General features: G+C 43.0%; 1 protein-coding gene across 7 annotated transcripts in view; it reads right to left on the bottom strand.

Annotated features, from left to right (window-relative positions):
• Ctps2 (CTP synthase 2) overlaps nucleotides 1–15665 on the bottom strand; it is a 131051-nt gene that overhangs the window by 26127 nt on the left and 89259 nt on the right. For all 7 annotated transcript variants that reach the window (XM_021152651.3, XM_021152653.2, XM_021152656.3 and 4 more), the window contains 2 exons: nucleotides 12829–12884; nucleotides 8952–9048 (listed from right to left, as the gene is read on the bottom strand). In XM_021152651.3, coding sequence (XP_021008310.1) covers nucleotides 8952–9048; nucleotides 12829–12884 — 153 coding nt within the window. The remainder of the gene's footprint in view (nucleotides 1–8951; nucleotides 9049–12828; nucleotides 12885–15665) is intronic.

Here is a 15665-nt window from a genome sequence, read left to right on the forward strand (position 1 = left end):
CACATACACATATTCACTCTCTCTCTCTCTCTCTCTCTCTCAGTCTCTCACTCACACACACACACACACACACACACACACACACACACACACACAATTAACTGAGCATTCAATAGCTGATAGCTACTATACTGAACAAGCAGAATAGTTTCTTCATTGAAGCAAATTCTACTGGACAGATCTGATCTCAGAAAAGCCAGTGGAGGAATACTCTATATTTAAGCAAAAGCCTCCTAGCATTAGAGGGCTGCTCAGCTATGAAAGCCTGGTGCAAGCAATGATACCTTCTCTCTCAACAAAAGAAGAAAAGAGTTGAATGTGTTGGTGCAGGGGTATAATCCCAGCACCCCAGAGGGGGAGGCAAGGAGATCAGGAGTTCAAGGTTATCTTCAGTCCTGGAAGTTTAAGGACTTCCTGGGTTACAAGAGACCCTGTCTCAAAGCAAAACAACAACAAAAAAGTCAGTATTCTCATTAGTTCTTATTGTTAATATGATATAACCTAACTAGAGTCACCTACGAAAGGAGAACCTCAAATGAAGAACTGCCTCAACCAGACTGGCCTATGCCCATGCCTATAAGAGATCACCTTTATTGATGAGGGAGGACAGCCCACTGTGAGTGGCACCAACCCTATGTAAGTGGGTTTGGGGTGTATGAGAAAACTGAGCATGATCTGGAAAGTAAGCCAGTAAGCAGTAGTCCTCTATGGTTTCTGCCCTGACTTCCCACACTGATGAACCTTGACCTGGAAATAGAAGTCAAAATCAACTCTTTCTTCACCAAGTTGCTTTTGGTCATAGTATTCATAACAACGGAAAGCAAACTAGAACCTTCAAACATAGTGGTACAAGCCTGTGAAAGCCCAGCATTCAGGAGACAGAGACAGGAGGCTCACCACACAGTTGAAGGTGACCTGGTCTACAGTGCAAGTTCCAGGTAAGCCTCAGCTACTTAGGGAGATCCTGTCTCAGGAAAACAAAGAAGAACAAAATAATAAACAAACAAACAAACAAACAAACAAAAAACCAAGGGTCTTAGGAAATGGCTCAGCAGTTAAAATTGTTTGCTTCCACTGAACCTGATGATCTGAATTCCATCTGTGGGGCCCATGTGGTAGAAGGAAGGAATCAAGAGTGGTCTTTTAACCTCTATACATAAGCCATGGCATGAGGCCCATCCTTCATGTCCACCCCCACAAATAAGTAAATAAATGTAATACGCTTTCAGAAACAAAAAATAAAAATAAAGAAAAGCTTATTTTAAAAAGGAAGAAAAGTCATCCGCACTTAGAGAAGAAATTGAGCAATATAATTTTAAAGTGAAACACATTAAACATTATAGCATAATATCTAGGGATGTCTTAGAAAGAAAAAAGACAGTCCTTGTGTTTCTGCAGAGCTACAGAGAGAAGCTGTGACACAGATCATGTCACAGCCGGAAACTGACTATTTAAATGAACGGATCATTGCTCGGAATCATTTTATTCAAACAAAGTCTCTGTGTGGATATGAAGAATGATGAAAGAGTTTTTATTTTGACGATGCCCTATCAGTCAAACAAAGTACCTTTAAAAAATAATGCTCTTAATCACTTTAAAGCACATTCTGACATTCTAACAAATCTCGAGCCTTGTTCCTCTCAGAATCCTTGAGGGACAGTAGAGACTCGTGGATATGCTTCTAAAGGGTACTTAAGATCAGAATCTTCTGGGGAATTTGCCTTCATAAAATGAATTCCCTTGTAGTGAGCTTTTCAAAACTGCAAGGTTTTACAGCAGCTCTCATTTCCTTTCCAGCCTTCATTAAATCTGAGGCATCAATGGGAATCTAAATCTTTGTGAAGAAAGAGGCCCCTCGGTATTTGCTGACAATAAGAGAAGCAGGAGAAGGAAAAGAGAATAAATACTTGAACAAAGTAAACAAGCAGTTATTTGCTTAAGGAATTCTCTGCCATCTTCTCATAAGCCAAGAGAGGTGGGTAGCCTTCAACAGCAATCAGTGATCACACTTTAATTCTACATTAAAGACCCCTAAATCACCATTACTATTCTAATTCAAAACTCTACACAGGGTCTGGAGTGGTTTCCAGCATTCCGGAGGCAGAAGCAGGTAGATCTCTGAGTTCTAGGCTAGCCTAGTCTACAAGCAAGTCCAGGATAGCCAGGGCTCTGTTATCCAGAGAAACTCTGTCTTGGAAGAACAAAACAACAACAACAACAAACAAAACAAATAAACAAGCAAATAGAAAACCAAAACCAACAAACTCTATACAGAAACCAGACTGGGTAGCCTACACCTGTAATGCCAGGACTCAAGAAGCTGAGGCAGAAGGCTTATCTCAAGTTGGAAGTCAGACTAGGCTATATAGTGCATTTTAGGACTGTTTGAGCTATGGGATGATAGCCTGTAATTAGTAATAACCACCACAATATAGACTCTAGGCAGAAGGACTCAATGGAAATACAGAAAACTAACTTGTGTGCAAGGTGCGAGCAGAAGGCTACAACCTGAGTTATTCTCCAGCTCCCAAGGCCTAGTTCAACAGCCCTAGGCATATTACTTAACCTCTCTACACTCTAGCCACTTCTACAAAAGGGAATTTACATCCATCAACCACTTTGTGAGGCACATATAGAGTCCCTAGCCGAGCTTTACAGCTAAGCATCTAGTGAGCATGCTAAAGGTCCAAGTAAAAAGCTTCAAATTTGCAATGATCCTCCTGCTCAACCTCCCAAATCCTGAGATTACAGGATTCCTTCAACATCAGGTCTCCTCCAGGTTTGGGATTCTCCCTCCTCTTCCTGTCTGGGTTCTCGAAGTACTCAGATTACAGGCCATTGAATGGTATTGACTGACAGAGAGAAAAAAGTTGACAAGCTGTAAAGAAAGTCTGAAATCTAAAGCACATAGGTTGGACACATTCCTCAACATCATTCTAACACATTTTTTTGTATTTATGCTTATTTATTTATTTGAGTCAAGACCTCTCTGTACAGCCCTGGCTGGCTTGGGACTCACCATGTAGACTAGGCTAGCCTTGAACTCAGAGATCTGGCTGCCTCTGCCCACTAAGTGCTGGGATTAAAGGTATGAGCCACGATGCCTGCCTATTAATTTTTATGTCAATGAGGTCTCCTTATGTAACCCTGGCTGGCCTGGAACCTACTATGTAACCCAGACAAGCTTCAAATTTGCAATGATCCTCCTGATCAACCTCCCAAATCCTGAGATTACAGGCAAGCACCACTCTACCCAGGGCAGGCTACCCTTTTGGAGTGTCTAACATGTACCTCACAGCCAACAAATTAGAGTGGTTTCTCCAGCAAATTAGTATGAGTAGACTGCAAAGGTAGAACCTTGTCCTGCTTAGAAAGTAGGAGAGCTAGAAGAACCTAGAGGCAGGGAGGAACTTGAGGACAAGTCAGAGTTGAAGCCATCATGTAGTGAGGCTAAGGTGGCAGGAACTGGGAGGGTAATCTCAAACACTTTCTTTCCATTAGTAGAATCTCTTGACAAATGATTACAAGTTGAGGATGTGAAGAAGAGGAAGAGCTTAATAGTTCAATGTCAAGCCTGGTGATCTGGGAGAGTGGTTCTTGACCAAGTACATTTGCCAGTGTCTACAGATGGTTTTGTTGTTGTTGTTTTGTTTAGCTGGTTTGTTGGATGATTGGTTGGTTGGTTTTGGTTTGGCTTGGTTTTTGAGAAAAGGTCTCTTGTAGCCTAGGTAGACCCCAATATACCTAAGAAGGACTTTGAAATCCCGATCCTCTTGTCTCTCTACTCTCTAAGTACTGGAGCCATGAGCACACTCCATCATATCTGACACTGAGGCACCATGGATGAAGTTCAGAATCTTGTACATGCTTGAAAAACACTCTACCAGGAAGACAGGCCTTTTCTCCCTAACGCTATAAAGATGTTTTTGAAAGGCTAAAACTAAGGGGTAGGACGAATCAGGTCTGCTGCTAGTATCCATTGACATGAGACCAAGGATGTTGACAAATACCACACAGAACGGCTCAACAATAAAGAATGATCTTGTCCCAAATGTCAATGGCAGAGAGAGTAAGAAACTCTGAGGAAGCCGGGCGTGGTGGCGCACGCCTTTAATCCCAGCACTCGGGAGGCAGAGGCAGGCGGATTTCTGAGTTCGAGGCCAGCCTGGTCTACAAAGTGAGTGCCAGGACAGCCAGGGCTACACAGAGAAACCCTGTCTCGAAAAACCAACAAAAAAAAAAAAAAAAGAAACTCTGAGGAGAAGAAACTGATGGTACAGTAACAAAAAAATCATCCTGAGGAAGAGTTTAGAGAGCATTTAAATGTAGTTTGACATAAGATGAACACACCAAAAGAACATCCAGACAAACAAACAGATTAAGAAGAAACTCCCCGCCTGGCGTGGTGTCACATGCCTTTAATCCCAGCATTTGGGGGCAGAGGCAGGCAAATTTCTGAGTTCAAGGCCAGCCTGGTCTACAAAGTGAGTTCCAGGACAGCCAGGACTATACAGAAAAACCCTGTCGAAGAAGAAGGAGGAGGAGGAGGAGGAGGAGGAGGAGGAGGAGGAGGAGGAGGAGGAGGAGAAGAAGAAGAAGAAGAAGAAGAAGAAGAAGAAGAAGAAGAAGAAGAAGAAGAAGAAGAAGAAGAAGAAGAAAAGGAGGGAGGGAGGGAGGGAGGAAGGAAGGAAGGAAGGAAGGAAGGAAGGAAGGAAGGAGAAAGAAGGAGAAGGAAGGAAGAAAGAAGAAAGAAGAAGGAAGAAGGAAGAGAAGGAGAAGGAGGAGAAGGAGAAGGAGAAGAAGGAGAAGAAGAAGAAGAAGAAGAAGAAGAAGAAGAAGAAGAAGAAGAAGAAGAAGAAGAAGAAGAAGAAGAAGAAGAAGAAGAAGAAGAAGAAGAAGAAGAAGAAAAGGAGGGAGGGAGGGAGGAAGGAAGGAAGGAAGGAAGGAGAAAGAAGGAGAAGGAAGGAAGAAAGAAGAAAGAAGAAGGAAGAAGGAAGAAGGAAGAAGGAAGAAGGAAGAAGGAAGAAGGAAGAAGGAGAAGGAGAAGAAGAAGAAGAAGAAGAAGAAGAAGAAGAAGAAGAAGAAGAAGAAGAAGAAGAAGAAACAACTCCTCAAGTGTTCAAGTTTGTCAAATGAAGTGTGGTCTAAACTGGGGGTTGCACATATTTCTATCAAAGGTTGAATAATAAATACTTTAAGCATTGCAGGTCATGACACTTCTTTCCTAACTACTCACCTCTCTTACTGTAACAGAAAAAGCTGTGTCAGAAGCAAGGTCACCCTGACCATCCCTGCCTTTGTCTGGTGAGCCAGCATAAAATCTTGGAGTTACCGTGCCTGAAAGTAGGTCATGATACCCTCTTTCCTGCCAGGCATGGTAGCCCATGCCTGTGACTCCAGCATATGGGAGGTGGGGCCATGGAGGATCAGGAGTCTAAGACAAGCCTCAGCTAGGTACTGAGTTGAAGTAGGCAAGCCTGGAATACATGAGACTGTCTCAAAGAAGCAAAAACAAAGCCAACATCAGGAAAAGAAACCCTCATTCCAGGATTCTGCCCTACATCTGGGGGGTGGGGGGGAGAATGCTGCAGAGAGAGGCCAAGAAGAAGCTGGACAGTCTATTACACCTTTTGCCTTATCACATTTCCATAGAACTGCCTATTCCTCTTCAAATCTAAGAATTAAAAGAGTTTTCCCTGGATCGTTGGGTCTTCATTTCTGAAGGCCCCTGTGTCAGTCACATGAAACTAACTAGACTTGTTACTCTTTATGATAGCTAATCTTGTCAACCTGACACTCCTGGGAAGAGGAGGCTTCAGTTGAAGAACTGACTGAATCTGAGAGGCCTGTGGTCTTGTCTGTGGGACATGTTCTTGATCACTAATTGATAGAGGAGGACCCAGCACATGTGAGCAGCAGCATCCCTACCTCCAGGAAGGCTGGTAGGCCTGGGCTGTATAAGAAAGGTAGCTGGAAGCCGGACGGTGGTGGCACATGTCTTTAATCCCAGCACTTGGGAGGCAGAGAGAGGCAGGCGGATTTCTGAGTTTGAGGCCAGCCTGGTCTACACAGAGTGAGTTCCAGGACAGCCAGGGCTACACAGAGAAACCCTGTCTCAAAAAAAGAAAAAAAAAAAAAAAGGAAGAAAGGAAGGAAGGAAGGAAAGAAGGAAGAAAGGAAGGTAGGTAGGTAGGTAGCTGGATGTAAGCTTGGAGCAAGCCAGAAAGCAGCCATGGTTTTTGCTTCAAGTTCCTGCCTTGAGTTCTTGCTTAGCCTCCCTTGGTGGACTGTAACTTGTAAAATAAAATGAGCCTTTTCCTCCCTGTTACTTTTGTTCAGTGTTTACCTTATTAATGTGTAAGAGTAGCCCATGTGGTTGTGTGTGTGTGTGTGTGTGTGTGTGTGTGTGTGTGTGTGTGTGTGTGTTTAGTTTTTTAAGGCAGGGTCTCTCTGCATAGCCCTGGCTGTCCTGGAACTCACTCTGTAGACCAGGCTGGCCTGGAACTCAGAGATCCACCTGCCTCTGCCTCCCAAGTTCTAGGATTAAAGGTGTGCGCCACCACTGGCTGATAGTGTCACTGGTCGGGGCAGCACGAAAGCTGAAGAACTGAAAGCGCAGTGGAGAAAAGATGAAACCCGGTGCCACGTGGGGGAGTTGGAATCCCAGAAGAGAAGCCATGGAAGGCCACTGATGAAGGTGCAACCCCAAATGCCATGGAGACCTCATATTACTGGAGATTCCAGGACTTTGGAGCAATAGCCAATGACAGTGGCAGGAGTAGAATGAAGTCACCCAGAATATATAACACAAGCAGTGTGCTGCAAGCTGCAGAGCCAGAGATGTGGGACTACCAAATACCTGGGATCGCAGAAGATCAAGAATGAGTCCTAGATTTTGGACATGGAAATTTTTAAAGGCTTTGGTTTTGCTTTGATCTGATTAGACCTATGCCCTGGTTCTCTTTCAAATAAAAAGGTATATAATCTGTTCAATTGTTTTTAATTTTACAAGAACCCACAGTTAAGAAGCTTTGGATTTTTAAAGAGATACTGGACTTTTAAAGCACAAAAATTGTTCAAGTTGGATACTATAAAAACTAGACTGCTGTATATTGTGATACCAATACAAGATCTTAGGACAAGAAAGGAAGTTATGGTTTAACAGTAATGTGTTTGAGTGTCATGTTGACAAGGGGTAGAGTTGTGACAGCTAATCTTAGCTGTCAACCTGACACTCCCGGGAAGAGGGACTCTCAGTTGAAGAATTGCCTCCATCAGATTAACCTAGGTCTGTGGAGTATTTTCTTGACTGTTAACTGATGTTGCAGGGACAGGCTATTGTAGACAGTATCATCCCTAGGCAGGTGGTCCTGGGCTAAATAAGAAAGCTACCTGGAAATGAGCCTGAAAACAAGCCAATTCACAGCATACCTCTGTGGTTTTACTTCAAGCTCCTGCCTTGGCTTCCCTTAATGATGGATTGTATCCGGTAGGATGAAATAAACTCTTTCCTTCCCATGTTGTTTTGGTCATAGTGGTATATCACATCAGAAACACTAACTAGATCATGTTTTTCTTTTATCTCTTTGCTTCTTTTCTTCCAGAGTGGAGGACTGAACCAAGGGCCTCCTACCACCAAGCCAAATCCTCATCCCTTGCTTTTCTCTTATTAATCTTGTATTACAAGAATGTCAGCTGTGACCTTTATGATGAGCGAGGAAAAGGTCACACCTTTCCACCCCTACACCAATCTCCAATAAGACTACTTATGGACACAAAGAAACTCAAATGTCACATAATTACAGAATTATTTTCCCATGTCCTAAATATTCCTTTAAATTTTTTTAATCATATTAGTTCAATACACACACACACACACACAAATGAGCATACTGGCGCTGACCCCTGGGCAAGATAAAAAGCTGAGACAAGCTAGGTCCTCAGGCATATGATGTTCTTGCAGGGCTGAATGAATGCGAAGACTGCTTACTGCCTTATGTCTTGTCAGTAACAAATGTGTGCTTGTGGGCCTATGCTTTCAGAGTCTTCTAGCTCAGCTATAAATAATTTCTGTGCCACTTATTTATTTCATGTAACCCAGTCATGCCTCAAACTCGCTACAAGCCCAGGCTTGCCTTTAAATCAAAGCAGTCTTCGTGAATCCAAACTTTCCGAGTCCTGGGACTACAGGGATGAGCCAGCACACCAGGCTGCCTCCTGTGCTCCTCCTCAATAGGAGTCTAGTCCTTCGTGTTTTGTTTGTTTCTGTTAAGACAGGGTCTCATATAGCTTAGGCTGTCCACACTATGTAACCTTGAACTTGTGCTCTTCTGGCCAGGATTACTTTATAGGACTGTGCCACCATGCCCAGGTTACACTGTGCTGGGGACCAAACCTAGGGATTTGTGCATGGGATGCAACCATTCGACCAAATGAGCTACATCTCCAGACCCTTGTTCGGTCTTACAAAAAACTCTAAGTGCACTGATTAGTGTCTAGAAAATCAATGACTAGTCCAAGGTTGCATTTCAAGTACAAACAGTAAAAAGAGTCAGGAGAGGATCTGGGCCCCTCATATACCATACATCCACAATGACCACCAAGAACAAGGGAAAGAACAAGAAGAGAGACAGTGGACAATGAGCTGTGTGCTGTCTGCAGGGCATTTAGCTTAGAGCTGACACAGGACAGAGATAGAGGAAATGGCTAAGATGCCTACTACTTGTACAGCTGGCAGACTTGGGACAATGCAGCTATTGATGCTAAGTTCAAAGTAACCGGTCCCAAAGTAATATGCAATGTGTTTCCCATACATTCTGAAGTTCTGTATGTGTTTCAAATGATTGAGGAATTAGGAGAGGGAACAATGAACTAGGTCCCAGATTAGTCTATGTTAGACAAAAAGGTGCTAGGTCATCATGGAGCTTTATAGAAACAAAGAACCCACTTACTTGTCAACTCAACAATTTCCATCCTCTTCCCATCTACATCCTCACCGACAAAACAAAGGTCTTTATTTTCAAATTGGTTGATCAGGTTAGGGTTCACCTGGAAATGCGAAAAATTCAAGTCTTTGAACTACAGAGCAATTAAAAATAATAATAAACAGCTTATAAAGAGGTCCTGCATCAGTTGGTGGATTTTTCCACTGTACTGATCCTCTACTTAATTTCTACATTCAACATCCCAAATCTAATTTTAAACTCATGATGAACCTGAAATATTAAAGTCTAATTCAAATAAAACGAACCTGGAAGACTCATGCGGGTAGGACTCAAAACAAAGGACTATGGCAATGTAAGCACTCTGAGTCAGAACTGAGAGAACAGCTGCTTATGGGCATCCTGTATTTACTGCTTTCCCAATTGAAGCACCCCTAACAACCTGGAATGCCTAATCTTTGTCAGGTTGGCTCGATTTAGAATCGTCTAGGAGACATACTTCTGGGAATGAAATGAGGGCACTTCCAAAGGGTTAACTGGCTAAGGAGGGAAGATGTAGCCTGATGTAAGCAACACTACCCCATAGCTAGAGTTCTGGACTGAATAAAAAGGAAAAACATAAGTGAATACCAGTATTCCTCCTTCCATCCCTCCACTCTTCTTTCCTTTCTCTCTCCCTCCTTCCTAAGCCCTGAAAAAAATGGTATCAGCCACCTTATACTCCCCGATCCCAACTTCCTTAGAGTGATGGCCTATAGCTCCTTAAACAATAAACCAAAATAAATCCTTCAGTTTCTTTTGTCTGTATTTTACAAAGCAACAAGAAAGTAACAAACACTATCTATCCCCAATTTCTCATCATTTTTACATGTGTATTTGTATGGTGTGCATGTATACAAACATGTTTGCATGTGTATGGGTACACATGGGTATGTGTACATGTGCACATATGGGTGCATGCTAGTGGAAGCCAGAGGTTGATATTGGGTGTTTTCTTAGATAGCCTACTGAGGTGGGGTCTCCTATTGAACCTGAAGTTTGTCAAGCTTGCCCAGTGGATCCTGTCTTAGCCTTCTGGGTGCTGGGATTATAGGCAGACCATCACATTTGCCTAGCATTTATGTAGAGGCTGGGAATCTAAATTCTAGTGGGAAAAGCGCTTTACCCTCTGAGCCATCTCTCCAAGCCTCCAAATCACAAATTTGATTGAGGACTGACATTCTTTCCTTTGGTCTTGAGGCTCTTATCTGTCCCATTCCAGAAACTGACTCCAATTGGTCAAGCCAAATACATAAACCCACTGAGATTGTTTGAATAAGAGTAGCCTCATAGGCTCATTTGATGGCTAGTCTTAGTTGTCAACTTGACTATATCTGGAATGAACTACAATCTAGAAATGGAGCACACAGCTGTGATCCAGAACTTGAGGCTAGAAGACACAGGCTTTGGATCCATATCTTTTTTTTTTTTTTTTTTTTTGGTTTTTCGAGACAGGGTTTCTCTGTGTAGCCCTGGCTGTCCTGGAACTTACTTTGTAGACCAGGCTGGCCTCGAACTCAGAAATCCACTTGCCTCTGCCTCCCGTGTGCTGGGATTAAAGGCGTGCGCCACCACGCCCGGCGGATCCATATCTTAATTTGAGATGACACAGGTTTTTGATCTAAATCTTGAGGCATAGTGGCCATGAAAGGCATAGACCCAAGTAAGGTAGTACACACCTTTATTCCCAGGAGACAGAGACAAGCAGATCTCTGAGTTCAAGGTCAGACTGGGATTGAGCAAGTTCCATGTAAAGAATAGTTTAGGTCCAGGTGTGGTGGTACACACCTTTAATCTAGGCCAGACCTTCTGCTGGAGGCCTACATAAGAACAATGGAAGAGAAAAGGCTTGCTTCTCAGCCTGCTTGTACTTGCTTGCACATCTGTTGGAACCTACTTCAGGATTCCAGCTCATACAGAAGACCAGCTGAAATACCTAGCCTCGTGGAGCCAAGCAACTACTCGATTCTTGAATATCCCAATCACAGCTGCCCATTGTTGGGTTAGTTGGACAGCAGACTGTAAGTCATCCCAAAATTTTCCTTTAATATATAGAAACAGCCAGGGCGTGGTGGCGCATGCCTTTAATCCCAGCACTCGGGAGGCAGAGGCAGGCGGATTTCTGAGTTTGAGCCTGGTCTACAAAGTGAGTTCCAGGACAGCCAGGGCTATATACATATATATATATATATATATATATATATATATATATATATATATACACACAGTCCTTAAGTTCTGTGACTTTAAGAGAACCCTGATTAAGGTAGCTCAGATATTTGAATGCTTAGTCATTAAGGAATAGAACTATTTGAGAAGGATTAATAGGTGTGACCTTATTGGAGGAAATGTGCCATTGGTGGGTGGGCAGGCCAGCAAGCAGCTCTTTTTCTCAGCCTGAGTATCAGGATGTAGCTTTTAGCTATTGCTCCAGATCTATGTGTGCAGTCATGCTCCCTGCTATGATGATGATGGACTAAAACCTCTTAAAACTGTTAGCAAGTCACCAATAAAATGCTTTCTTTTCTAAGCATTGCTTTGGTCATGCACAGCAATAGAACAGTGATTAAAGTACCCATTCTTCTTGGCTGATATTGTGAAAACTCAGGTGTAAGACCTCCAACATTCAGCACAGCACTGGTGATGGTAAAAATTTCACAGGCTGACATATAATTAAAGTTGACCCAATTAGGGCTGGGGGTGTAACTCAATTGGTAGACAGCTTGCCTACCCTGCACGAAACTAGCTCAATCTCCAGCACCACAGAAAACTGGCCAAGGGAGCACACGCCTGTTACCTTAGCACTGAGGAAGTAGAGGTTGGAGGATCGGGAATTTAAGGCATTCTCAGGTGTGTAGGGAGTTCAAAACCAACTTGGAATACATGAAACTGTGTCTCAAAATATTTTTCAACTGGTGGCATAAGCCTTTAATCCCAGTATCTGGGAGTCAGGGGCAGGGAGATCTCTGTGAGTTTAAGGCCAGCCTAGTCTACAGAGACATTCCAGGCCAGTCAGAGATAAACACTGAGATCCTGTCTCAGAAAAACAAAACCAAGAGACAAATGTTTTTAAAGTGACCTAATCAGACTGAAGAAAGACTCCATACTTCAGTTGCCACTGACAACCACCTCACAATGATGAGAGAGACCACTCTGGGCAAACCAGACACACAGAAAAGAAGGCTGAGAAAACCATGGAAACAACAAGAGTCCTCTTTGTACCATGTTTCAAGTCTACCTGTGATCTGAGCTAATAAATGTCCTTACTGTTCAAATTGGCTTGAATAAACAACCAGAAGAGATTCCTATCTCCAAACCCAAATACATCATGATTGACTAAGTAACCCCACCAATGGCCATACACAGTTCTAAATGCCATGTCTGTTGCAATCTCAGCAGTTAACTCCTTTGAGTCATGGGACACTAAACCTCGAGCTTAATGTGAATTTCAGAAGAGGCTCCTGAAAGCTCTAATCCACCATACAAGATCCAGACACTCATTCCGGTGCCAGAAGCATTTGGCTCCTTCTTGGATGCTATCTATCTTTCTCAAAGCTAAGAAACAAGCGGCAGGGGTTAAGGAGGAATGATGAGCTTGTTTTGATTTAGGGTAGTCTTTCTGCCGTGCCTGTCCAGATGTAGTCAGGTTCTATGATACTCTGCCATCATCTACTCTTTCATCACAGTAGCTTCCTTTGATTATTTTGCCTGTGTGTTAGGGACATTTTAGCAGCCTTCCTTACAGATATTATGAGCTGGGCACTTTCCCCAAAGGGCCCACTTATAACTGCTGGGATTCATTGCACCAGGTATCCACATCCCTCAGTAATTCAGATGAAAGGCGTACCTCATAGCGATGTCGGTGTCTTTCTTCTATGTAAGGAACGTCGCCATAAAGCTTCTCTGGGAAGATATAAGAAGAGAATTAGCACTGAGTGATAAACCTCAGAAGCACACCCACGGCAAGAATGTAGAGAAACCCTCTGTGATCTCTAACAGAGGCATAGAAAGGACCAGACTCTGAGGACAATCTAGATTGTCTTGTCTTCTGGTAGAAAACCCTGTAGCAATTCTCTAGTCCCAAGCCTCCCCAGTACTGAGATTATAAGAACGCACCACCATGCCCAGCTCTTTACACAGTGCTGAGGCTCTGAACTCTGACAAGTGCTGTACCCACTGAGCCATCTCCCCAGCATGTACACCCAACTTTTCTGGGGAATCAAACCCAGGGTTTTGTACATACAAAAGAAGCACTATGCCAACTGAGTCATGTCCCCAGAGCCACCTCCATATTTTCCTACCCTACTGCTCACATTTCTGCATATTCTTCCCTAAAAATATACTTTGGCCCTAAGATGTGACTTCTAAACAATGAGTGTAGCTCACTGGTAGAATGTTTGGGTAGAAGAATGCTAGCCTAGCATGTACAAGATCCTGAGTTTGGGCTGGGGAGATGGCTCAGCACATGCAATCATCTACATCAAAAGCCTGGCAACCCAAGTTCAGTTCCCAGAACCCATGTGAAAAACTGAATGTGGTGCATATCTGTAAGCCATCATTTCTACAGCGAGGCTGAGGGTGGAAACACGAGAGGCAACTTTCCAGCCAGCTAGCCTCAAGTACACAGCACAATAAAGGAAACAAGAGAGGCCTGCCTCAATGAAGCCAAAGGCCAGAGTGGACTCAGACGTTCTCTGACATCCATACATGCTCTTTGTCACATATCTGCACACACACACATACACATACAACATATATAAACACACACATGCTATGGCACATATGTACCTACATACACAAACATACACACAAATCATATATAAACACACACATGCTATGGCACATATATATGTACTTACATACACAAACATAATCATATATAAACACTGTTACACATGCTATGGCACATATGTACCAACATATGCAAACAATCATATATAAACATACACATGCTATGGCACATATATATGTACCTATATAGACAAACATACACCACGCACACATGTACTCATATCCCACAACCCTCAGAGATTCTAGTACTGCCAGAGGTTTGAGGTGGGGCTCAAGCCTCTTGAAATGAAGATGAAGATTTGACCTCACAGATGTTCACTGCTGCGTTAACAGACAACAGCTGGAAACAAGCTGAGCATCAGGATGAGAAGAGCAGGGGAGTAAATAAGAGCACCTCGTTCCCCTGTGCTTCTTACCCAGGAGCGTGTAGCTGCAAAGCAAGCAAGGAAGCCCTTAGCCAGCCATGTAGCTTTACCACTGCAGCTCAGAGCAGCGCCTTCAGCAACACCCTGGGCACAGTAACTACAAGATGGATGCTCAGTGACCACAGGAGCATATGGACAGAGTCAGCTCCATCAGCCAACTCCACTCAATGAGGTCACAATAGTGGGACACACTAAGAAGACAGTGACTATCCCCACAGCAGCAGCCCTCATGGTGCAGACCCCAGCACACATGCAAGGGACAAAAAGTGCTGCAGTTACTGTTAAAACCTACAGAATCCAGAGCCAGGCTCCATTCAGTAGACAGGGTGGCTACTGAATTCTCAAAGACATCATGAAGCTGGAATAGGAAGTCTCAACTGAGAACAACCAGATTAATGCCTTGTGACTTCATTTGAGCTTTTGACTGAGAACAATTATATGCCCATTACATGCCTCTGTGTGCATGATGACCACAGTTATGCTTCTATCTGTAATTCTTTCCATACAGACAGAGAGTGTGGTGATGAAATGAATAATAGTGAATAGTTCAGATGTTTTTAGAGAGGTGGGGAGAGTTGGGGCAAAAAGCATCTTCAAGAGAGCTCCATCTGAGGTTACTGCCAAAGGGTGGGGTCATTCGGGATCACCTTTGTACTAATTCATAAAAATCAAAGACAAATGGGGAAGAGCACAGTGATACACAGCTGGAAAGCATAAAGGCATTAGATCAACCTTTGTAAAGTTCAGAAACCGTGTGGTTTATGAACTGTTATCTAGCCTAGGCTGACTGTATCTATTTCACAGGCGAGAGAAAGGGGGAGAGAGGAGGAGAGAGATACACTGAAGCCAGACTGAATGACTTCAAATTCCTCTACACCATTTAAGAGATATGCACTTTGAGTAAATGACTTAGCCTCAGTGCCTCAGTTTTCCCTATCTGCGAAATGGGAATTATGATAATCTTACTTCATAGGGTCATTATGAGGATTAAATAAGTTGAGGTATTAGAACAGTAAGGAAATCAAATATATAACTGTTATTGTTATTTCTAGCTAATGAAATAGAGACAGAAAGAAAGGATATAGATTGAAAGTTCTATGTGGCAGAAGACAAACATGGGACCTGCCTGATTCTTAAGACCAACACTTAGAGCACAGCAAGCAGTAATAGGTTTGTGTTGAATAAATGAGACATGCATATATAATGTGTATAGTGTATGATGAGACAGTTCTGGGAATTTTAGTATTGCTTAACTTATTTATTAGTACTGAAGATTAAACCCAGGCCCTTACATACACTACGGAAGTGCTCTATCATTGACAGCTACACTGTCAGTCTTACCTTTATATAAATGTCTTCATTTTGAGACAAGGTCTCACAAAATTCCCTAAACTGGCCTTAAACTTGCTTTGTAGCCCATGCAGTCTTTGAAACCAAAGATTCTCTTGCCTCAGCTTCTGGAGTAGCT

The sequence above is a fragment of the Mus caroli genome, unplaced genomic scaffold (assembly GCF_978045245.1).
Source record: "Mus caroli unplaced genomic scaffold, Mus_caroli_1 scaffold_5, whole genome shotgun sequence".
Lineage (NCBI taxonomy): Eukaryota > Metazoa > Chordata > Mammalia > Rodentia > Muridae > Mus > Mus caroli.